General features: G+C 41.2%; 1 protein-coding gene across 1 annotated transcript in view; it reads left to right on the top strand.

Moving 5' to 3' along the window:
• The window catches only part of LOC134572495 (extracellular matrix protein 2-like), a 62,287-nt gene that overhangs the window by 8,351 nt on the left and 29,183 nt on the right, over window positions 1-24,753 (top strand). Inside the window, exons 3-5 of the mRNA XM_063431487.1 lie at window positions 1,995-2,393; window positions 4,155-4,442; window positions 16,687-16,802. Coding sequence (XP_063287557.1) covers window positions 1,995-2,393; window positions 4,155-4,442; window positions 16,687-16,802 — 803 coding nt within the window. The remainder of the gene's footprint in view (window positions 1-1,994; window positions 2,394-4,154; window positions 4,443-16,686; window positions 16,803-24,753) is intronic.

Genomic DNA, 24,753 nt, shown 5'->3' with positions numbered 1-24,753 from the left:
GTTATATATATATATATATATATATATATATATACATATATATATATATATAATTTATATATATAATTAAAAAAAATATATGTTTGTCCTTTCCAGAATGAGACCCCATTAAATATTGATAATACATGCTGTAAGATATACTCCATAAGATAAGTTTAAGGCCTGGAGATGACAAATTCCTTACACTAGTTTGAGTTACTGGGTACACAAATCTGTGCTTACTCCAAGGTATAGAAGAGTGTGGGAAATTTCTGAAACAGCCTTTAATTGTAACCATCCCTTCCGTTTAGGTAAGGCAAAGTTCAAGCTGTGTTTACATGATCAGAGTAGTTGCGTTTGACAATGAAATGATGAGGTAGGAGCCCAGAGGAATACCATTCCCTCAGTGAAATATGATGGAGGGTTTGTTTTCTTTTATTCTCATTTTGCGTATTCTAGTCTTGTTACCGTTCTTAAAGGAACACTGTAATGTTAGGAACAAACATGTAATCCTAACGTTAGAGTGTTATACTAACAGTTCAGATCACTGGCCCCCCAGAAGTAAGAAAATAAAGCGATGCACTCAACTTATTTACTGTGTCGGCCTCAACGCAGTCACGTTGTGGTCAGTAAGCTGTAGTGTCCCTTTTAAACACCATCACTACCAAAACATTGCCATCACAAAAGTGAATACAAGGGGCCCTCTAAGCTTCATAAACAACTACAATTAATTGTAGAGGTTATGGGGCAAATAGTCCATGCAATGAGTCCTCCTGCTGATTTATGAAAAATAATTTCAATTTGCTAAAAAATACTGGTCTACAATGACATGTACAGCCCGTCTGCTGTAGCTAATCAAATGTGAGGTGGACTTCCATATTAGCCCATCCAACTTTGGACTGAAACAATAGTTTGAGAACACTCACTACCATGAAGAATGAGGGACTGCGCCCTGGACTTGAGGAACCATAACAAAAGGTTAAAATGATTATGGGGCTTTGAGTTTTCCTTGAATAAACTCTTTAGTGGTTCAGTCCTTGATATAGTTGCAGAAATGAGGGAACCTGTGAACCCTACTCTGTATATTAACCAACACAATACTGCAAAAGATTGTATAAATGGTTTAAATATATGATTCAGCACAGGAACTGAGTACAGTTCAACACTTCACAGCGACGTAATTGTTGTGGACCGAACTTGACCCCAAAACAAGCGGCAACTAAGTCAGTTGCAGATGGTGACATTGTGACTGAATAGCATTTAGTGAATGGTTGCCTTAGATCTCCAAGTTGTTTCTTTCCTTAATTTTGTGGAGGTTGGTTGGAAAAATCGGTGCAACTCAACCTGAAATTTACTTGAAAAAAAATAGCAAGTGTGATAAATGTAGTAAAAATAAATAAATTGGGGAACAAATACTCCAATTTTATTATATGATACCTCAATTTTTTTTTATTATTATTATTATTATTATTATTATTATTATTATTTCTAAGGAGCCAACAAATTTCAAGTTGAATAATTCTAGACATTTACATTCCCAGTTTTTTCACACGTTGGTGACCCATTTCAAACTGAGACTTCACGTCACTTATTGTTGGATTTACATCTGCCCTCTTGTCTGGATTTGAAACTAAAAAACACAATGAATCTAAGAAACAAACCTACCTGATTGGGCCGAAATTGGTTGATGATAAATATGTAAGGTTAGCCCCGTAGGGTTAAGACTTTTCCTAGATTGAACCTTATTTATGAACCTGCTCATGTATGCCTCAATTTATTATTTTTGGATACGCTTTTCAAATGATTTAATATATTTGGATAGACTTTTAAAATTAGTTTTTTTTTTCTAAATATTAAAATATCAAAAGATGTATAATGTATAAAAAAAAATCAATGAATCAAAATAATAAAATATTTTTGAAAATATCAAAGCATTTGAAAATATATCCAAAAATATTAAATGGAAGCCTTAATCTATGTTTATTTTGGGTTTTAACCATCTTTTTCCCTTTTAGAAACACCAACTCTTAGAGTCTCCCTGCCAACACCAAAGCCTACTCAAGGAAATGTGAAAGAAGTTAAAATTGAGAAACAAAATACTCCAAAGCACATAAAACCAACAAAGGGCAAGGAATTGAGAGTTAAACAATCTAAACCTGGAAATGGAGTATCGACAACATCTCAAGTTAGTGCTGTACCAAAAAAGGTTCCGATGAAAAGGTCAGAGGCAACCAAGCCAGGAGAAGTCCAGAAGAATAATCACAACAAAAAGAAGGAGCCGAACAATGACAAACAAGAAACCAGTGATCAGAAAATAGATGTGGATACTATGATAGCAAAGAAAGAACAAAACAAAAAGAAAGAGTCAGATGTTGAGAATCCAAAAGTTTTGGAAAAAGAACCACCAGCAGAGGGTAACAAAGATAGAAAATATCTTATTGATTTAGGCAGAACTAGAGTAATTCTGATGCAAAGTGTTACATTTGGATGAATCCGTTGGATTGGTTTCCAGGGTGTTTATTTTATAACTAGTACCTTGCTATAGATTTTCTCTACATTAAAAGGACATTACAGGCACCAAAACAACATCAGCTTAATGAAGCAGTTTTTGGTGTATAGATCATGCCCTTGCAGTCCCACTGCTCAATCCTCTGCCATTTAGGACTAACCACCTCCCCACCTCCATATTCTTTGTTCCACCGTAATATAAGGGTTTCTGTTCAAGTGCCTCGATACCTATTTCCTAAAAAATGTTTTAAAGAACAGAAAGGGATTTCATTTAACATCCTATATGTATACCTGAAACAGCATTATGTGTGAATAAAATGTTGAGTGGAAAAAAAGCAACAAATATTTTCACATTTGCTTATGATCATTTTTGCACATGCGGTGACACTAACTAAAAATATTTTAATATAGGTTCATTTATCAGTCCTGACTCTAATTGTGTGCCTACCCTAATCTTACCCTTAATATAAACCCTACACTATCTTTAACTGTAAGTCAGCATTAACCCCTACACAACAAAAACCATTACTTTACCCTAACCATACATTAACCCAAGCCCTAAAGCTAACCCTACCTCAACACTAAGTGTAACCCTAGCCTTCTCTTACCCCTAAATCTAACCGTACCCTAATCCTGACCCCACCGCTAACCCCAACACTACCCCTAAGGTAGCTCACTGTTGATATCAATTCTGATATTAGAAATGGGTTTTACTGTATATATCATATACAGTAAAATAGTAGATAGTGGTATTTTGCCATTACATAGTACATAGTACATAGTAGATAGTGGTATGTTGCCACCATCTGCTGGCCATTTTCAGAATTACACAAAGTGTAATTATGAGTTAAGCTGGTTCCTAGCCGATTATACAGAGATTGGTGCAAAACACCAGCACGGATCCCATTCCTCTGAGGACACGGTGGGAGTCCCTGCAATCCCCTCTATTCGAACCCTGGAAGATCTCCCCAAAGCTGCATGTAACCAACAAAAACCATTGCTGAGCGCAATTATAAACAGCTCAGTGCAGCAATGACTTCCAATGCTGCCCATAGCTCATCAATCAGTCTGGGGCCACTAAATATGGCCTCCCCCCGTTGATTTACAAGAGCCCCAGGCATTTAAATGCTAATTTAAAGAGCTACCTGCAGTGCTGGCTTCCAGTCATTCAAGTAACTCATCAAAAATCCTGGGGCCACTAAAATTGGCAACATGGCATGAAGGGAAGCCCCAGGTATTGCCATTGTTGTAAACTTCAACAATCTTAGAAACCTCAATAAGTTTGATTACCATAATCCAAACATTTTCAGCAAGTTTTGAATTAAAAAAAAAAAAAAAGGTAAGCACCGCATTTATTAAAAAAAAAAAACGGCTGAAAGTTTAATTTTAAACTAGCATATATACACAAGTGAGTAGCATTTGGCTAGCGATCATATGACATTTTGAGTTTAGTGAAATGTCGAAAGTAGACTTTTACTGTCTCATGTTTTGGTAATATACCTTGTTCTATTGTTATCTCACTAAACTAAACCTATCTCAGAACATTTATAGGTCCAAGAAGTTTCTCCTTGATGTAAGCCATTGTTAGAAACTCATGCACATGGACTCGTGCACATGGACATGGACAAGTCATTAACTACTACATTATTTGCATTGTATTTCTTCAGAAAAAACAAAGTCTCCTGGAATTAGTAAGGAGTCACCAAGGCCTCCAAATGGTGGAAAAAAGATGAAGGACCGATTAGAAAAAAATAAGAAATCTGTCACAGTGGACAACTTGTCTGTTACCCCAACTGTCCCAGTTATACAACCACCAGTTCATCCTACAGACAATTACATCCCCTCACTTCCCAGTGGCTGTCTGCTCTCAGAATCCACCATTGCATGTGCAAGCACAAAGATGAAGTATCTCCCATTAATGACAGATCCGGGACTGAAAACTCTATACTTGGCTGGTAAGAAAAAGGCTGTACATATAATTCTCTCTGCAATGTTGTCAGATTTCAAGTATACAATGTGCTAACATGTCTTTTGTATGTAACGGAAGAGCCTTGCTTAAAGGGACACTATAGTCACCAGAACAACTACAAATAAATGAATTTGTTCTGCTGTGTATAATCATTCCCTTAAGGCTTTTTGCAATAAACAATGTATTTTCAGATAAAATGCAATGTTTACCTCTAGTTGCCACTCCTCAGATGGCTACTAGTGGTGCTTCCTGGGGCAGTGCTGCACACTGTGACTGCCATTCAGTGTCTCCACCCTCTTCATGGAGACACTGAACCTTCCTTATAGAGATGCATTGATTTAATGCATCTCAATGAGGGGATGCTGATTGGCCAGGGCTGTGTTTGGCTTGTGCTGGCTCTGCCCCTGATCTGCCTCCTTGACAAGCTCAGCCAATCCAATGCTTTCCTTTAGGTAAGCATTGTGATTGGCCTTTGTGCAACAGTTCTGATAATGTCAGCCAAGCAGGCAGATCCGGGGCAGAGCCAGCAGCAGCAGACTGGAATAAAAGTAAGATTTTGCTATATTTAGGCGAGCAAGGGTTGGAACAGGGGCTACATGGTGGTTTTAACACTATAGGGTCAGGGATACATGGTTGTGTTCCTGACCCTATAGTGTTTCTTTAATTTTGCATGCTTCAGTACTAGATGTAAAGGAGATAACAAAATTATAGGCCACCTTTTCTTAGAGGAGCAAGGGTTTACACTGCTTACTGAATATCATTTGTTTCCATGGACTTCATTAGAAGAATTGCTATTCATCAAACAGATGGTCAAGCAGAGTGTGTCAGGGTACCTGTGGTCTCTACCTCCAAAAGAGGTAGAGACTTAGCTGTTCCACCATTCAGATGGTCTGATGACTCCCTTCCCCGCGGTCTATCCGGTCATGCAAGGCCGGCCGCGAGGGAGTGACTGCCTTTTACACCATCTAGGCAGGAAGTCATCATCAGGACACTCCCCCGGATCGACCTGTCAGTCAATTGCTGCAGGACCAATCAGGACGTCTCGGAGGTGTGGTTACTGCTCTGAACAGGGTATTTAACAGAGCTTCCTTCATTAGCTCATTGCCCTGTTGTGGTTCTAGCTTGTTCTAGTCACTCAGTGCTTGTGTATTCTATTATCCCTTTTGGTTTTGACCCGGCTTGTTTACCTTACTCTGCTTATCTCTGTTACCCTTGATTCGGCTTGTCTCTCGCTTACCTGTCTTCTGTTACCCTCGACCTCGGCTTGTCTTTGACCATTCTATACGGTACTACTTACGTTAGTCCGGCCATTCTAAGGTCCGGTATACGTATCTGGCTACTGTTTGTACTCTGTGTGTTGGATCCCTGTCCCGATCCTGACATTACGACAGGGCCAATGGATCCTGCAAGTACAAACAGTCAGCTGGCTTCTCCTGATCCTAGGTTTGAAGCCATGGATCACAGAATGGATCAGATGGCGCTTGCGCTACAGGCTCTATTATCTCATGCCAATAACCCACCAGAGGAGATACGTAATACCCCTGTTTCTCCTGTCAGTTTAGGTCTAGAGGTAGCCACAGTGGGTGCTTCTTCTCGCATTACCCCCCCAGTACGCTATGGTGGGGCTCCTGAGAAGTGTCGTGGTTTTTTAAACCAAATTAGTATCCACTTTGAATTGCAACCCCGCTCTTATCCTACAGATAGGGCAAAGGTAGGATTTATTATCACCCTACTTATTGAGAAAGCTCTGAGATGGGCCAACCCACTATGGGAGAACGATAACCCATTAGTGTATAACTATAACGCATTTGTAGCTGCTTTTAGAAGAACATTTGATCCTCCAGGTAGAAAGGTTAATGCAGCCAGATTACTGTTGCGCCTGAGACAGGAGAACCGAACACTGGTGGATTATGCACTAGAGTTCAGGTCTCTGGCGTCAGAAGTCAAGTGGAATGAGCAGGCGTATATGGATGTATTTTTGAATGGCCTATCTGAAGTAATCCTTGATGAGGTTGCTACCAGAGAACTCCCTGAGAATTTAGAAGATTTAATTTTGTTCATCTCTCGTATAGATGAACGTTTAAGAGAGAGACAGAACACTCGAGAGAGGAACCGGAGACCTTCTTTTAGGTTAGCCCCCGCTTGTCCTGACTCCACGGTATCTTTGCTTCCTGAACCTATGCAGATAGGTTATACCCGCCTCTCTGAGGAGGAAAGACAGTACAGGAGAAGAGAGGGTTTGTGTATGTATTGTGGAGCCAAGGGTCATTTACTCTCGAACTGTCCTAACCGTCCGGGAAACGCTCGCACCTAAGTCTCTCTAGAGGACAAGCCTTGGGTGTTTCTATTTTGTCCTCTACTCCTAATTATAAAGATCACAGGCTTCTGCTACCAGTTTCCTTAACTTGGGAGAAGGAGGTAGTAAGGGCTATGGCATTGATAGATTCCGGTGCTGCTGAGAATTTTATCGACCAAGCCTTTGCTATTAAGAACAATTTCCCATCCCAGCTAAGGGAGACACCCTTGGCCGTTGAGGCCATAGATGGTAGACCACTACTAGACCCTGTTATCTTTCGTGAAACCATACCCATTAGTTTAAATGTTGGTATCCTACACGTGGAGAATTTATCTCTTTTGCTCATTTCATCCCCTTCCGTTCCCATAGTTCTGGGGTACCCATGGTTGAAGAAACATAACCCTATTATCGATTGGGAGTTAGGGGAGATACTCTCGTGGGGCCAGGGTTGCCAGGATAGGTGTTTATGCAAGGTTTCTCCATTAGCTAATGTTAACATACCTGAGACTCCTATTCAGTCCACAGAAAGACAGATACCAGACCTTTACCTAGACTTAAAGGCAGTATTTGACAAGAAGAATGCCGATTCTTTGCCGCCACACAGGCCATTTGATTGTAAAATTAAGCTCCTACCTGGGACTATGCCTCCGAGGGGCCATGTATATCCTTTGTCTGTTCAGGAAAACTTGGTTCTAGAGGAGTATATTCGGGAGAACTTAGAAAAGGGATTCATTAGGAGGTCTTCTTCCCCGGCCGGGGCTGGGTTCTTTTTCGTTAAGAAAAAGGATGGCACGCTGAGACCTTGTATCGATTACCGAGGCTTGAATAAAATAACTGTCAGAAATGCCTATCCTATTCCACTTATTACCGAGTTATTTGATCGTCTTAAGGGCTCCAAAATCTTCACCAAGTTAGATCTCAGAGGGGCATATAATTTGGTGAGAGTCCAGCAGGGACACGAGTGGATGACGGCGTTCAATACTCGGTACGGTCACTATGAATACACAGTTATGCCGTTTGGACTTTGCAATGCTCCTGCAGTATTTCAGGATCTGATTAATGAGGTACTTAGGGAGTTTTAACATGATTGTGTCATTGTCTACCTAGACGACATACTGATACACTCTAGGGAGATTGAAACTCACCATAGACAGGTCAGAGCGGTATTACAGAAACTTCTGCAACATGGTCTATACTGTAAATTGGAAAAATGCAGCTTTGATCAGTCTCAGATAGATTTTCTTGGTTACGTGATTTCTGGGGAAGGTTTTAAGATGGACCCTGACAAACTCCAGTCTATTTTAGATTGGCCATTACCTAAGGGACTTAAGGCTATTCAGAGGTTTATTGGTTTCTCCAATTATTATAGGCGCTTCATTAAGGGTTACTCGTCTATTATTGCGCCCATTACCAATATGACCAAACAGGGGGCAGAAACTAAGACGTGGTCTCCTGAAGCTCTCGCTGCTTTCAAGAGGCTCAAAGAACTTTTTGCTTCTGCTCCAATATTAGTCCATCCTGATACGACTTTGCCGTTTCTACTCGAGGTCGATGCCTCTGAGACAGGAGTAGGTGCGGTTCTGTCACAAAGATTAGCGGTAGATAAACCATTACACCCGTGTGGTTTTTTTTTCCAGGAAACTTTCTGGGGCTGAGAGCAGATATGACATCGGAGACAGGGAACTGTTAGCAGTCATTAAAGCCTTAAAGGAGTGGAGACATTTGTTGGAGGGGACCCTACACCCTATTACGATTTTGACAGACCACAAAAACTTGTCATATATTGGGGAGGCTAAGCGCTTATCCTCTAGACAAGCTCGTTGGTCCTTATTCCTGACTCACTTCAATTATGTACTGACTTACAGACCTGGTTCTAAAAACTCTAAAGCCGATGCATTATCTCGCCAATATGAACCTTCTACTGTACCTGAACCAGTTCTTTCTTCTATAGTTCCGAAGTGCAATATCATTGCTAATACGAATCTCAGGATTCATTCTCCATTACTGGCCGAGATCATTAAGTTGCAACATCTCGCACCTAAACAGACCCCTGCGGGTCGTCATTTCGTTCCTCCTGCTTTTCAACTGGAACTTTTACAGTGTTTACATAATAGCAAGATGGCGGGACATCCTGGTATTCGCAAAACTTACGCCTTGATCTCTAAGGACTTCTGGTGGTCTACTTTACGGAGGGATGTTGAGGAGTTCATCGCTGCATGTGAACCCCATACGCTTCCATGTGGACTCCTGCAACCCTTGGAGGTTCCAGAGAAACCATGGTCCTGTTTGGCCATGGACTTTATTGTCAATCTACCTATCTCTAAAAGACAGACTGTTATCCTCACCGTGGTTAACAGGTTTACTAGGATGGCACACTTCATTCCCCTGCCTAAACTTCCGTCTTCTCCCGAATTGGCAGAGATATTCGCCAAGGAGATTTTTCGCCTACATGGGATACCCTCTCAAATTGTATCGGACAGAGGCTCCCAATTTGTTTCCCGCTTTTGGAGGTCCTTCTGCTCTCAACTTGGTATTAAATTAAACTTTTCTTCTGCCTATCATCCTCAGTCTAACGGAGCTGCTGAACGTACCAACCAGAAAATTGAACAATATTTACGATGCTTTGTTTCTGAACACCAGGATGATTGGGTCGGTTTGATTCCTTGGGCGGAGTTTGCGCACAACAATCTCGTTTGCGATTCTACTCATTCAAGCCCCTTCTTCATGAATTATGGTTTTCATCCGTCTATTCTTCCTTCGGATTCTCCTTCCCAGGGGGTGCCGTCGGTTGATGTTCATGTTGCCAATTTGAGGAAGTTGTGGGATCAAACTCGACAAATCCTTGTGCACAACTCTATGTTGGTCAAGAAACACGCTGATAAACGTAGAAGGGCGGCTCCGGTCTTTGTTCCAGGTGATAGGGTATGGCTGAGCACGAGGAACATCCGTTTAAAAGTGCCCTCCATGAAATTCGCTCCTCGGTATATTGGACCCTACAGGGTGCTGACCCGTATCAATCCGGTTGCGTATCGTTTAGCTCTTCCTAATACCTTACGCATTCCGAACTCGTTTCACGTTTCATTGCTGAAACCACTCATATGTAACAGATTTTCCTCCACAATAGCCCCTCCTCGCTCCGTTCAGGTGGAGGGTCAGGAGGAGTATGAGGTCAACTCTATTATTGATTCTCGAATCTCCCGGGGGAGAGTACAATATCTGGTTGATTGGAAGGGATATGGTCCTGAGGAGAGGAGTTGGGTACCTCAGGAGGATGTTCATGCTCCCCGTCTCCGCAGGGCGTATCACTCTCGCTTCCCATCTCGTCCCGGTTCATTCCGCCCGGTGGGCGTATCTGAGAGGGGGGGTACTGTCAGGGTACCTGTGGTCTCTACCTCCAAAAGAGGTAGAGACTTAGCTGTTCCACCATTCAGATGGTCTGATGACTCCCTTCCCCGCGGTCTATCCGGTCATGCAAGGCCGGCCGCGAGGGAGTGACTGCCTTTTACACCATCTAGGCAGGAAGTCATCATCAGGACACTCCCCCGGATCGACCTGTCAGTCAATTGCTGCAGGACCAATCAGGACGTCTCGGAGGTGTGGTTACTGCTCTGAACAGGGTATTTAACAGAGCTTCCTTCATTAGCTCATTGCCCTGTCGTGGTTCTAGCTTGTTCTAGTCACTCAGTGCTTGTGTATTCTATTATCCCTTTTGGTTTTGACCCGGCTTGTTTACCTTACTCTGCTTATCTCTGTTACCCTTGATTCGGCTTGTCTCTCGCTTACCTGTCTTCTGTTACCCTCGACCTCGGCTTGTCTTTGACCATTCTATACGGTACTACTTACGTTAGTCCGGCCATTCTAAGGTCCGGTATACGTATCTGGCTACTGTTTGTACTCTGCGTGTTGGATCCCTGTCCCGATCCTGACAGAGTGATAGTGTCAGTTTTTTTTTTACTAAAGTAGGAATTGTCAGGAATTTAAAGTGAATACAAAATTAATAGACGTGCAATTCGTTTCGGTCCGAATTAAAATTCGGGCGGATTTCAGGTAATTCGGACATTCGGGTGATTCCGAATGTCCGAATAGTTGAATTGCCAAAGTGCCGAAGTGCCGAATTTCCGAAGTGTAGTAGTGCCGAAGTGCTGAAGTGCCGAAGTTCCGAAGTTGCCGAAGTTGCCGAAGTTCCGAGGTGTCAAAGTACCGAAGTTCCAAAGTTCCGAAGCACAGTATTGCCTAAGTAATATACTTACCCAGTGAAAGAAAAAGAATGTTACACTGCATACAATTTCATATAAAAAGTATACAAACATAGACAGGATTCAGCTGTAAGCAATTGCAACACTTACAACAATCAAGTAACATACATTCATATATAATGTAAGTTACTAAGCCAGTCAGTGTAATGACAGGAATGAATAAGTAGATAACTCCCTAATTCCCACGGTATTAGGGAGCTATATACTAAAAAGCTGAAAGACCTAAATTGGTCTTTCAGCCAAATTTACTAATACTAAGTAAAGATTACTTAGAATTAGGAAATTATACCCCTACTCGCCATACCGCGAGTAGGGGCATGTCTATTAAACAGGGGCATGTCTATTAAACAGCGAGGGGCGGAACGAACATTGCATATGTTCGCCGTCCGTGGCGAATGCGAACACACTATGTTCGCCAGCGAACCGTTCGGGACATCACTAATTATCAGGGCCTTGAACAGGGTAACCGCACGCCCCCTGGTGTTGAGCACCAGCATTTGTGCGGCCACATACCAGGGTCCTGATACAGCTTCTGCGGATCCCAGGTGCCAGATGACAATAAGCAGACTTCCCAGGATCTGAATAGGGAGGCTCTGCAGCAGATATGTATCCAGTACAGAAACAAGGTAAGACTAGAATAGACACCAAACAAGAAAACAAGACAAAACTAGGAGAACCCAGAACCGGAGCAGGACAGAAAGCAGAACCCAGAACATGTACACAAGACAAGAGGAGACATAACTAAGTACTATATATGTAAAACATTGGAGATTTAGACATACATAAATGGCCAAGATGTATGCAGCCCACCACTGCGCCAAAGTACTCCAATTAAGGTGGGTTCCTAGACTGCCTAGATATGCATGACCAAATAAACAATAATAAAACACACACAGCACTTACCTGCAAGAAAGGGGTAGAGGATTTGGAGCAACTGCCTGAAGGAACAAACTGAAACAAAAGGATAACTGGAAAAGGAAAGGGTATGGCAACATAAAACAAACATTTAAAGGAATCCAAAAGACTGGGAATTCCAGGAATGGAATAAAGGAATGAACCCAGAAAACCCATAAAATCTAAACAAGAATTGTAAAAAGAGTACTGGATACCAGAATCAAAGGCCAGACATCTCTGTAGAACAGAGCAGGATGTGACAACAGTTTGGTAAGCAATGGTAAACAAGAAAGTTCTTGATTCTAAAATGGCCATCACATTTCTACTTGGAATAATAGGCTATTGTCACAAATTCCATCTCACTTACCTGGGGTTCCCTCACCGTGCCTCACTCCACGGCCAACGCCGTCCATCTCCGTTGCACGCTAGACATTCTAGCATGTCCACCACCAAGGAAGTAGGGCTGGCATTCTTACTTTGTAAAACAGCGGTGCCCATCTTCCCATCTTGCCGCGGCCCACAGTTAATTCTCAATCCAGGCCAACTTCACACATGATGGGGGCAGAATGTCCACCTCATAATGACATCATGGACACACAAGCACCCAAAGGACAGCCTTTTAAAGGGGCAGGAAGGATTAAAGTTAGAGACCAGTTAACCAATAGTATCGGACAGGTGGGAAGCTCTCCCCAATTTAAACACATCTAACTTGATCTTATAAGTCCATACTTATGATCCTTTGCTGCCTGCCTCCAACCTTGGCTTCCCCTGACTACGAGTTCATTAAATCCCCATTTAGTACTTTGCTTTTGGCTTACTACTGCTATGTTTGTTCCTCCTGATCTACCCTTGAATATTCTGTTTAAATAATAAAAATAAAAATAAATGTTTTTTTTTTTCTTAGAAAAACTCTATAGAATTTGATAGAATTATTTCCTTAATCTAAGAAGTCCATATCTTTATTGATTTCTACTGAAAGGAGCCATTTCCTCTCCAGTAGACGAAATCTCATTTTTATCAATTCTAAATGGATGACCTCTTGACCTTGGCCTTGTATAGATTTATATAACGTTATCAAATTTCTTCTGAGAATCCTTTATACAGTAAACAAATTCAATTGTTCTAGTCATTCAATCTGCAACACTTGCAATGTCCCAAAGGTCATTTTGTGGTTTTATTTTTTTAAGCACAAATACATTAAATATATATTTTTAAAAGATCAGAGTACAAGTAATATAATTTAATCGCTGGTGATTTCTATACTCTGATATCTCTGTGGTTCTTCAACTGATTATCAAATAAAGGAAAAACTATCTTTATATCTACTTGTATATTGTCCCTGAACAACAATCTCTACACACAGTTGATGTTTTATCCTTCATTTATGAGCTAGCTCTGCACCCTGTATTTAAAATAATTATATTTAAAGCACAACTGTGTTTAAAATAATCACTACATTACTATTCATACGATGCTTAAAGAACACGCTTTGGCTTTTGTTTTTAAGTCCTTGGCAGTCAAGGGGTTATAATCAGTCGTTGTTCTACTCCGAGTGGATGTTTTTAAATATTAAATTCTGGCACGGTAAAGTTGGAAACCAAAAAAAATAAATATTATTTGCATTTTCTATGTTATCTTTAAATCAACAACAGCGTTATTGAAACCAGTTGTTGCGAAGAAGTGATCCGAAATTTATAAAAAAAAAATTTGAGAGAGCGGCTTTATATGCATTTGTCATCTGGACGCCATCTGAAGCTAAAAACTTGCAACCAACAAGTAATCTGCTCACTCAGATTTGATAAGTAATCTAGTTATGCCAAAGTTCTGGTCACTACATCATTCAAAAACCCTGCAGTAGACTATTATCACAAATGTGTTCATCAATGATTAACAGACTTTAAATACGTTTAAATAAAAAACATCAGAAACTGGCTGAAGTGAAAAGTCACAGTGAATATAAACAGAATTTCAAATGTGAATGGGCCAGTAAATACACTTCTAAAATAAGTGGTCTGGGTGAAGTGAATGATCCTGTAGGTCTATCCCTACACAATAAACATCTGCATACAGGGATTACATTCTGATATCAAATATAAACTGAGCTTTGATAGCTGACTAGCAGTGTTCCCTTTGGCATATATGAGAAAGTGTTATTGAATGACCAGATGAATGGCTTCACGTAGGCCTTTAAAAAAAAAAAAAAAAAAAAATGTAATCTCCACTAAATTATGTCACAATTGATATTTACTAACTGGAGTAATTTTGCTCCAGCTGTAACTCTGATCAGTAGAGGGTCCAATCTGGAGAGTAAAGATTAGAAATCGTAGAAACACGCTCAACTAACAGCCAATCGTTTATCTAAATAAAATAAATACAATAACTACTTAATTAAGTAAAAAACATGGAGTTCTTCAGGACCATAAAAGATTAAGATGGATCTAGTAAGTAGCCTCCCCACTTTCTCGAACTCATGGGCTTCGGGTTGGAGATTAATATATATATCATAGGGCTAAAAGATGCCCACCCTGGACCTTATAATGAATGATTGCAAAAATGAAAAAGGAGCCACACTCAATTTACTAAAGACAGGGTGTTTAGCTGAACCAAGGGCCAGCACAAGCCCAGAAGATAATAAATACCACTTTTAGAAAAAGGGGTCCAGGGGGGAGCAACAGTAGAAAAAGCTTGACAAAGACTCCATTTGGAGTCAAAAAGTTGCACTGTTCCACTTGTTCTAATAAAGGTGCCTGAAGACTTTGGAGTGCCAGGACCCCTTTTTCTAATACTGATACATATAATAAATTAAATCCCCCAACAAGGTTCCAGGAGATGACCAGTCTCATGTCCCCTATAATAAAATATGTGCCTCCAAATAGGGCTCAGTAAATTCCCAGAATGGGTTAATAATGTTAGGGATTAGCCCTTAATATTATTAGGTCCTTAATTAGGGCCCAAGGAAATGCCCAATCTCCTGTGCAAATAAAGGAATCCCCAAGATTTTTTGAGGTGCCCAAATCCATAGTCATCCCTAAAATATGTTCCTGCCTGGCCCCCTCACCTGGTCCCTAAAGAATTTAAATAAACAAAACAATCTGTAAAAATGTTTTATACTTTCTATTGAAGCCTTGATAGATCTTCTTTTTTGCCGTCTGTTTTCTTGAGCCTGATGAAAGACAAATAAAAATGTATGATTTTCCAATAAGTTCTGCATATAGGTGTCAAGAAAGACGGGGGAAAAGCCACAAATAGAATTCACTCCTAGAAGGTAGGCTTAAAGGAAAAAATGAAACAGGAAATGTGTAAAAAATCTCAAGTTTAATCCCTTGATTAAAAAAATCTCCTTACTTGAAACCAAGGTGAGCTCCATCGATAGGGGAATCACATACAGGTATGTAAAACAAGTACGAGGCTCCAGAAGAGATTGGTAGAGCTGGGTAGCTGTTATCTGGCTGCTCATGGAGGTCCATTGAGACTCCGCGTACTCTCCATGTCATTCTGACATCAGACGCCACATGATGCATTTTGTCTTTACGTCTTGTGACGTAAGGGCGTGAAATGTGTCATGTGGTGTCTGGCACAGGTGACAGGTGGAGTCTTGACGGACCAAAGAAACAGCTATTCAGCTATACAGCAATCTTGTCTCTCATTGTACAAAACGTGTGGACTTCAGTAGAAATTTACACTTTTATAAGTTAATCTTATTACACCTCCCCTGGCAGGCAATAAGACCACAAGTCCTGTTACTTCCTGGTTTGTTTAGCTCACGGAAACTAAACTCAAGAGGTAGACAATTGCCCAGAGCAACTGCCTTACAAAGAGCAGCAATGGGAAGTCTGTGATTGGACGACAACAGAAAGTCTATGCAGGGAGGATTTGCAAAGGCTGCAGACAAGAGATCTAAATATATAAATATAAATGCATGTGTTTCTTTTTGTATGTATATCTACTAAACAGTGATTCTTATTTCTTTTTTTATTTGGGCAATGGAGTGTCCCTTTAACTACTGCATTAGAAACTGGATAATCTGTCACCTTTTTTTTAACCTCAGCAGGACAGGTGCAACGGCCTAACACATTACCAAGACTGGCCATTACCCCTGGCAACTTCTTCAGCCACCCCCTACAACTAATATTTCGATACAATGGCTTGTCTTCATGCAAGCTAAACCTAATAGAACCATGGACCAAAAAGATGGTAAAATTACAATCATAATAATAACAATATAGAAAGATACAGAGAGGACATCAAATAGGTATGGAACTACGGGAATATACGTCTGGAACACTTGTACCTTCGATGCCTCAAGATGGACAGTGTTGGTTTTCTTATTATATAAATATCTGCAGATAATGTTTCTGTTTGGCAAATTAGAATGCCTTTGAATCTCACTGATACTTTACAGATGAACGTTTTTCTTTTTTTATTGGCACTGCCAAGAAGGGATTTTTTATTGTTCTGGTTTATGTATGATTTCCACACCCGCAAGCTGACCAGGGATGCAAAGTTGAAAGTAAGGTTGGGGTATGTCCCAGCTGTGTGCCTCCTCCTTTGATGTGTCTACAAAAGGATGTGCTCTGTACTAACCCTGAGGGATAAGATGAGATGTGGCTTCCTTATTTGTTTTGTGGTTTAGGCTGGTTTGACTTAAAATGATACAATATGCTATTAGCATTATGTGTATCCCAATAGTACACAATGCAATATCCTGGTTCCATTTCTGGAATGTAAGTGTTCTAAAATGGTCAAATAATGAAAATTATAAATAGATATCTTTTCTCTTACAGACAACGAGATTTCTAAACTTCCGGCAAGAGCATTTTCCGGTTTGCCTAATTTGGAATGGTTGGATCTTAGCAAGAACATGCTGGGCGAATCTGGATTAGCAGTCGATGTGTTCAAGGTAAGACAATTTCAACTCCTGAGTTTACGTGACATGCGAATGTTGCTGATAAATCTGTTCATTAACATTACTTTTGTAACACTTTTTACCTGGAGTACTTTACAAGTTTAACAAATAATCATAGCGTTACAGACTAATTATATTTACATATACTGATAACATACGACGCTACAGCCAAAAATTCTGTAGAAAAGTCCGGAGTATAGAGACACTGTTCTGCCATACCACTTCTGGCTACTCCAGAGTCATGTCACTGATAAGCACTATGAGAACATTTAATTAGATGCTCTTGAGATGCACAACCTTTCAGCAGTGCAAATGCTCTTGAGCAGCATTCTGCAGACGAGTTGCTCTGAGTGTGGCTGCCCAGCATGGCTGCCGATTAGCCTACTGTACAAGCATGACAGGATGGTACACTTTTTTGGTGGCTCTGATCCATTTCCAGACACCTTTCCCACCATTGTGTCATGCTCTCTATTGGCCCACCATACCTCCGCCCCACGTCAATATGTTGGTATGAATGTTGGTACCCAGTGTTGGTATGAAAGTAGATTGTAAACTCTTTCGAGCAGGGTCCTCGTCAATTTATGGTTCCTGTAACATTTTATAATTGTCTAATTTATTGTTAAATTTTCCCCTTCATAATATTGTAAAGCACTGCGGAAAGTTGGAGCTAGATACACAGATCAGCTACGAAATTAAAACCACATGCCTCAAATCATGCAGATCCTCCTCATGCTGTAAAACAGCTCTGATGGAATGGAATCCATATGACCTATGAATGTGTCCTCTGGTATCTGACACCTAGACATTTACAGTAGATATTTTATATAAGTCCTGCAAGTTGCGAGGTTAGCCTCCATGGATCAGATTTGTTGTTGTTCCAGCACATCCCACAGATGCTTAATCAGATTGAGATTTGGGGAAACACCTTAAATGCTTTGTCATGTTCCTCAGACCATTCCTAAACATTTTTTGCAGTGTGGCAGGGTGCATTATCCTGTTAAAAGAGGCCACTGCCATCAGGGAACACAATGAATGGGTAAATACTAGGACCAAGGTTTCCCAGAAGAACATTGCCCAGAGCATAACACTGCATCTGCCGGCATTTCTTCTTCCCACATTACATCCTGTTGTCATCCCTTTCTCAGGGTAACAGCACACAAGCTCCTGGCCATCCACCTGAGCTAAAGGAAACAGTGATACATAAGACCAGGCAACCATTCTTTCATTGCTCCATGGTCCAGTTCTTATGCTCATGACTCCATTGAAGACACTTTCAGTGGTGGACAGGGGTCAACTTGGACACTATGCAGCCCCATTCACAGCAAACTGTGATGCACTGATGCCGGTTCACTGGTTGTCCTTTTTTGCACCATTTTTTGGACTTTTGGTAGGCACTAACCACTTTTGGTAGAAACACCCCACAAGATCTGTGCTTTGACTCAGTCGTCTAGCCATCACTATTTGGCTACTGTCAAAGTCACTCAGATCTTTTCGCTTGACCATTTTTCCTGCTTCCAACACAGCTTGACAGGTGTTATTGTGACATTATAATCAAGGCCATTCACTTCGCCTATCAGTGGTTTTAATGTTGTGGCTCACCAGTGTGAATGCAGATATTAATAATAGTAATACAAAATAATTGTAGAACCCTTCCTGACAGGTTTTATCCAACACATCTACATCTTCCTTCAAAGTGCGATGGAAGATCCCTCTTAACATTACAGATCAAAACCAATCCTTCATAAACTAGAAGGCATAAACTGGGCTAGATTCCCCCAGAGTTATGTGAAATATTTCAGTAAGGATAACTTCACTGGAGGAAAATATTTCCAGCTCTCTCTGAGAGCACACATCTCCTCACACTAGACCAGGGATAGGCAACCTTCGGCTCTTAAGATGTTTTGGACTACACCTCCCATGATGCTTTGCCAGCATTATGTGTGTAAGAGCATTATGGTGGATGTAGTCCACAACATCTGGAGAGCCGAAGGTTGCCTATCCCTGCACTAGACCATGAAAGAGTGGTCCCTATGTCATTTGGACTCTGAGCCTGGTTCCTGCTGAACCTATTCAACATTGTTTGTTCTCTGGACTAACTCCACTGGACAAAGACTTGCTAAATATGGAAAAAGACCTGTTATGAAATGTGTATTCAATAGATTCTACATTACTAAGGAGAGTGGGCTGTAGAGGAACAGTGTCTTAAAATACCTCTGTTCTTTAATCCATTAGTCTCCGTATGATCCAAAAGGATTGATTATACTTTGATTCTGAACCAGACCTATCTAGGAATTTCCTGCAAAAAATAATATTTAAATCTCATTATAACAAAGAATTCTATCACTCTTTCTACTGAGAATGTTTACTTTTCATATATTTAGACAGTCAGTGTGTATTTCAGTAAATCTCATACGCAGAATTTATACCTAGAGTATTTTATCCCAAAGTTAGGAGTTACACCAAAGTTAGACTACCGGTTTCCACTTTTCCCCTCCTAACTTACATTTAGCCCCAGTATCCATGTGTTGTATGTAGGCACACTATCTACACTGTGTGCTGTGTTATATTAGGACATTAGGGGAATAGGAATATTGATCCAGGGTGAAGCCCCAGTACTCTTTGGTGTGTAGGCACATACTTTTTAGTGTGTGCTGTTGTATACCTGTGGAGAAGGGGCAATTATTTAATGTTAAGCCATTGTACTATGTAATTATACTATTCAAGCTATACACCTGCTTTAGTGTAGGATGAGGTACATTGTAGTGTGAAGGTATTCTGTAATTACGTTGGGTCGTAACACTTTAGCTATTTCACATATATTTTGGTCTGATTGTTAGATACGTAGTATTGGGGTGATTACTTTGTCGCCATATGTGCTGGTTGAAAAAAAAAAAACCCTCTTAACCCAATAAAACACGGACACTATGGTCTATGGGTCAGATTAGTCCACAGCTTTTATTAATAATTATAAATTATAACATAATTAAATAAAGGCATTGCCCCTAGCCCCACCATACAACTTAACATATTCTTCCAAGTCATTAAAGCAATGACCCATATCTGCAAACAATTAACATCAACATATAACAAACAATTAACATCATAAATAAGCCATAAATATGTAAAGTGCGAATTACTTCAATAACATGGTTGGGATATACCTAGATACCCCTATACCCACCAGGTTCTGAGCCACCGACGAGCTCGAAATCTACCCAACTTACCATGAACCGTATTAAAACCCCTTCTTAACCAGCTGAATAACTACCCTGTACTTTATGAACTAGCAAAATAACTTTTTTACCCCTAACCTTGAGCTCACTAACCGCATTAGTTACAAAAGAGGGACTAAATTCACACCTAACCACAAGGGAGGAAGGGACACATTCAGCCAGATAAACAGAATAAAATTAAACAAATCTAAACTGGATACCTATTTATATTAGCTCAACCCCTACTAGTTAACCACCCAATCACAGAGTACCTCCCACCTAAAACCGCCTCCTAGCTCTGTCAAGGCTCCTTTCCACTAAGTTGTGTTTGTTACATTCCTCTGATACCTTTACCCATTATCTTTATTACCCACATACTTTTTCATTTTTTTTTACTGGCATCAACAAGGGATCCTACATTATGTTCCCTCATAGTGTCCTCTTCCCCATATCATACATTATGCAAGAAATGTGAATATGTAATGTCTAAGTGGGTAGTGCAAGTCTGGGAGACTCTATGGATACTCCCTTTGTCCAAGTTCACCGCAGTGTTAAACTTGTATCACGTTTCATGTAGTATATGTCTGATTTTTATTTTGTGTTTCCTTTCTAAAAAAGAGTTTGTTTGTTTTTCTTTTTAAATCTATCACGACTCTGCTTGGCCACCTAATCCAGTCTATTTTGGGTAACCTGCAACCGAAAACCACTCAAAGATGGCAATGATTTTTGTTCTAAACTATGTGATATTGGTTATGCATAATGTTGCAAGCCTAACAATAAAATCCTGGTTTAGGCCCAGTTTTAACACAGAAACATTTTTTACTTCTGCAGTGTTATCGCCAGAAAAAGGGAAAATCGGGACCATGATCTCTTTGATAACTGTTGTGCAATACCGGACAACATTATCGATAAGTTGGTACTTGTCAGGATCGGGACAGGGATCCAACACGCAGAGTACAAACAGTAGCCAGATACGTATACCGGACCTTAGAATGGCCGGACTAACGTAAGTAGTACCGTATAGAATGGTCAAAGACAAGCCGAGGTCGAGGGTAACAGAAGACAGGTAAGCGAGAGACAAGCCGAATCAAGGGTAACAGAGATAAGCAGAGTAAGGTAAACAAGCCGGGTCAAAACCAAAAGGGATAATAGAATACACAAGCACTGAGTGACTAGAACAAGCTAGAACCACGACAGGGCAATGAGCTAATGAAGGAAGCTCTGTTAAATACCCTGTTCAGAGCAGTAACCACACCTCCGAGACGTCCTGATTGGTCCTGCAGCAATTGACTGACAGGTCGATCCGGGGGAGTGTCCTGATGATGACTTCCTGCCTAGATGGTGTAAAAGGCAGTCACTCCCTCGCGGCCGGCCTTGCATGACCGGATAGACCGCGGGGAAGGGAGTCATCAGACCGTCTGGATGGTGGAACAGCTAAGTCTCTACCTCTTTTGGAGGTAGAGACCACAGGTACCCTGACAGTACCCCCCCTCTCAGATACGCCCACCGGGCGGAATGAACCGGGACGAGATGGGAAGCGAGAGTGATACGCCCTGCGGAGACGGGGAGCATGAACATCTTCCTGAGGTACCCAACTCCTTTCCTCAGGACCATATCCCTTCCAATCAACCAGATATTGTACTCTCCCCCGGGAGATTCGAGAATCAATAATAGAGTTGACCTCATACTCCTCCTGACCCTCCACCTGAACGGAGCGAGGAGGGGCTATTGTGGAGGAAAATCTGTTACATATGAGTGGTTTCAGCAATGAAACGTGAAACGAGTTCGGAATGCGTAAGGTATTAGGAAGAGCTAAACGATACGCAACCGGATTGATACGGGTCAGCACCCTGTAGGGTCCTATATAACGAGGAGCGAACTTCATGGAGGGCACTTTTAAACGGATGTTCCTCGTGCTCAGCCATACCCTATCACCTGGAACAAAGACCGGAGCCGCCCTTCTACGTTTATCAGCGTGTTTCTTGACCAACATAGAGTTGTGCACAAGGATTTGTCGAGTTTGATCCCACAACTTCCTCAAATTGGCAACATGAACATCAACCGACGGCACCCCCTGGGAAGGAGAATCCGAAGGAAGAATAGACGGATGAAAACCATAATTCATGAAGAAGGGGCTTGAATGAGTAGAATCGCAAACGAGATTGTTGTGTGCAAACTCTGCCCAAGGAATCAAACCGACCCAATCATCCTGGTGTTCAGAAACAAAGCATCGTAAATATTGTTCAATTTTCTGGTTGGTACGTTCAGCAGCTCCGTTAGACTGAGGATGATAGGCAGAAGAAAAGTTTAATTTAATACCAAGTTGAGAGCAGAAGGACCTCCAAAAGCGGGAAACAAATTGGGAGCCTCTGTCCGATACAATTTGAGAGGGTATCCCATGTAGGTGAAAAATCTCCTTGGCGAATATCTCTGCCAATTCGGGAGAAGACGGAAGTTTAGGCAGGGGAATGAAGTGTGCCATCCTAGTAAACCTGTCAACCACGGTGAGGATAACAGTCTGTCTTTTAGAGATAGGTAGATCGACAATAAAGTCCATGGCCAAACAGGACCATGGTTTCTCTGGAACCTCCAAGGGTTGCAGGAGTCCACATGGAAGCGTATGGGGTTGTTTGGTTTTAGTACAAACTTCACATGCAGCGATGAACTCCTCAACATCCCTCCGTAAAGTAGACCACCAGAAGTCCTTAGAGATCAAGGCGTAAGTTTTGCGAATACCAGGATGTCCCGCCATCTTGCTATTATGTAAACACTGTAAAAGTTCCAGTTGAAAAGCAGGAGGAACGAAATGACGACCCGCAGGGGTCTGTTTAGGTGCGAGATGTTTCAACTTAATGATCTCGGCCAGTAATGGAGAATGAATCCTGAGATTCGTATTAGCAATGATATTGCACTTCGGAACTATAGAAGAAAGAACTGGTTCAGGTACAGTAGAAGGTTCATATTGGCGAGATAATGCGTCGGCTTTAGAGTTTTTAGAACCAGGTCTGTAAGTCAGTACATAATTGAAGTGAGTCAGGAATAAGGACCAACGAGCTTGTCTAGAGGATAAGCGCTTAGCCTCCCCAATATATGACAAGTTTTTGTGGTCTGTCAAAATCGTAATAGGGTGTAGGGTCCCCTCCAACAAATGTCTCCACTCCTTTAAGGCTTTAATGACTGCTAACAGTTCCCTGTCTCCGATGTCATATCTGCTCTCAGCCCCAGAAAGTTTCCTGGAAAAAAAAACACACGGGTGTAATGGTTTATCTACCGCTAATCTTTGTGACAGAACCGAACCTACTCCTGTCTCAGAGGCATCGACCTCGAGTAGAAACGGCAAAGTCGTATCAGGATGGACTAATATTGGAGCAGAAGCAAAAAGTTCTTTGAGCCTCTTGAAAGCAGCGAGAGCTTCAGGAGACCACGTCTTAGTTTCTGCCCCCTGTTTGGTCATATTGGTAATGGGCGCAATAATAGACGAGTAACCCTTAATGAAGCGCCTATAATAATTGGAGAAACCAATAAACCTCTGAATAGCCTTGAGTCCCTTAGGTAATGGCCAATCTAAAATAGACTGGAGTTTGTCAGGGTCCATCTTAAAACCTTCCCCAGAAATCACGTAACCAAGAAAATCTATCTGAGACTGATCAAAGCTGCATTTTTCCAATTTACAGTATAGACCATGTTGCAGAAGTTTCTGTAATACCGCTCTGACCTGTCTATGGTGAGTTTCAATCTCCCTAGAGTGTATCAGTATGTCGTCTAGGTAGACAATGACACAATCATGTTGAAACTCCCTAAGTACCTCATTAATCAGATCCTGAAATACTGCAGGAGCATTGCAAAGTCCAAACGGCATAACTGTGTATTCATAGTGACCGTACCGAGTATTGAACGCCGTCATCCACTCGTGTCCCTGCTGGACTCTCACCAAATTATATGCCCCTCTGAGATCTAACTTGGTGAAGATTTTGGAGCCCTTAAGACGATCAAATAACTCGGTAATAAGTGGAATAGGATAGGCATTTCTGACAGTTATTTTATTCAAGCCTCGGTAATCGATACAAGGTCTCAGCGTGCCATCCTTTTTCTTAACGAAAAAGAACCCAGCCCCGGCCGGGGAAGAAGACCTCCTAATGAATCCCTTTTCTAAATTCTCCCGAATATACTCCTCTAGAACCAAGTTTTCCTGAACAGACAAAGGATATACATGGCCCCTCGGAGGCATAGTCCCAGGTAAAAGCTTAATTTTACAATCAAATGGCCTGTGTGGCGGCAAAGAATCGGCATTCTTCTTGTCAAATACTGCCTTTAAGTCTAGGTAAAGGTCTGGTATCTGTCTTTCTGTGGACTGAATAGGAGTCTCAGGTATGTTAACATTAGCTAATGGAGAAACCTTGCATAAACACCTATCCTGGCAACCCTGGCCCCACGAGAGTATCTCCCCTAACTCCCAATCGATAATAGGATTATGTTTCTTCAACCATGGGTACCCCAGAACTATGGGAACGGAAGGGGATGAAATGAGCAAAAGAGATAAATTCTCCACGTGTAGGATACCAACATTTAAACTAATGGGTATGGTTTCACGAAAGATAACAGGGTCTAGTAGTGGTCTACCATCTATGGCCTCAACGGCCAAGGGTGTCTCCCTTAGCTGGGATGGGAAATTGTTCTTAATAGCAAAAGCTTGGTCGATAAAATTCTCAGCAGCACCGGAATCTATCAATGCC

The sequence above is a fragment of the Pelobates fuscus genome, chromosome 9 (genome assembly GCF_036172605.1).
Source record: "Pelobates fuscus isolate aPelFus1 chromosome 9, aPelFus1.pri, whole genome shotgun sequence".
Classification (NCBI taxonomy): Eukaryota; Metazoa; Chordata; class Amphibia; order Anura; family Pelobatidae; genus Pelobates; species Pelobates fuscus.
This window is presented reverse-complemented; position numbering and strand designations above follow the sequence as displayed.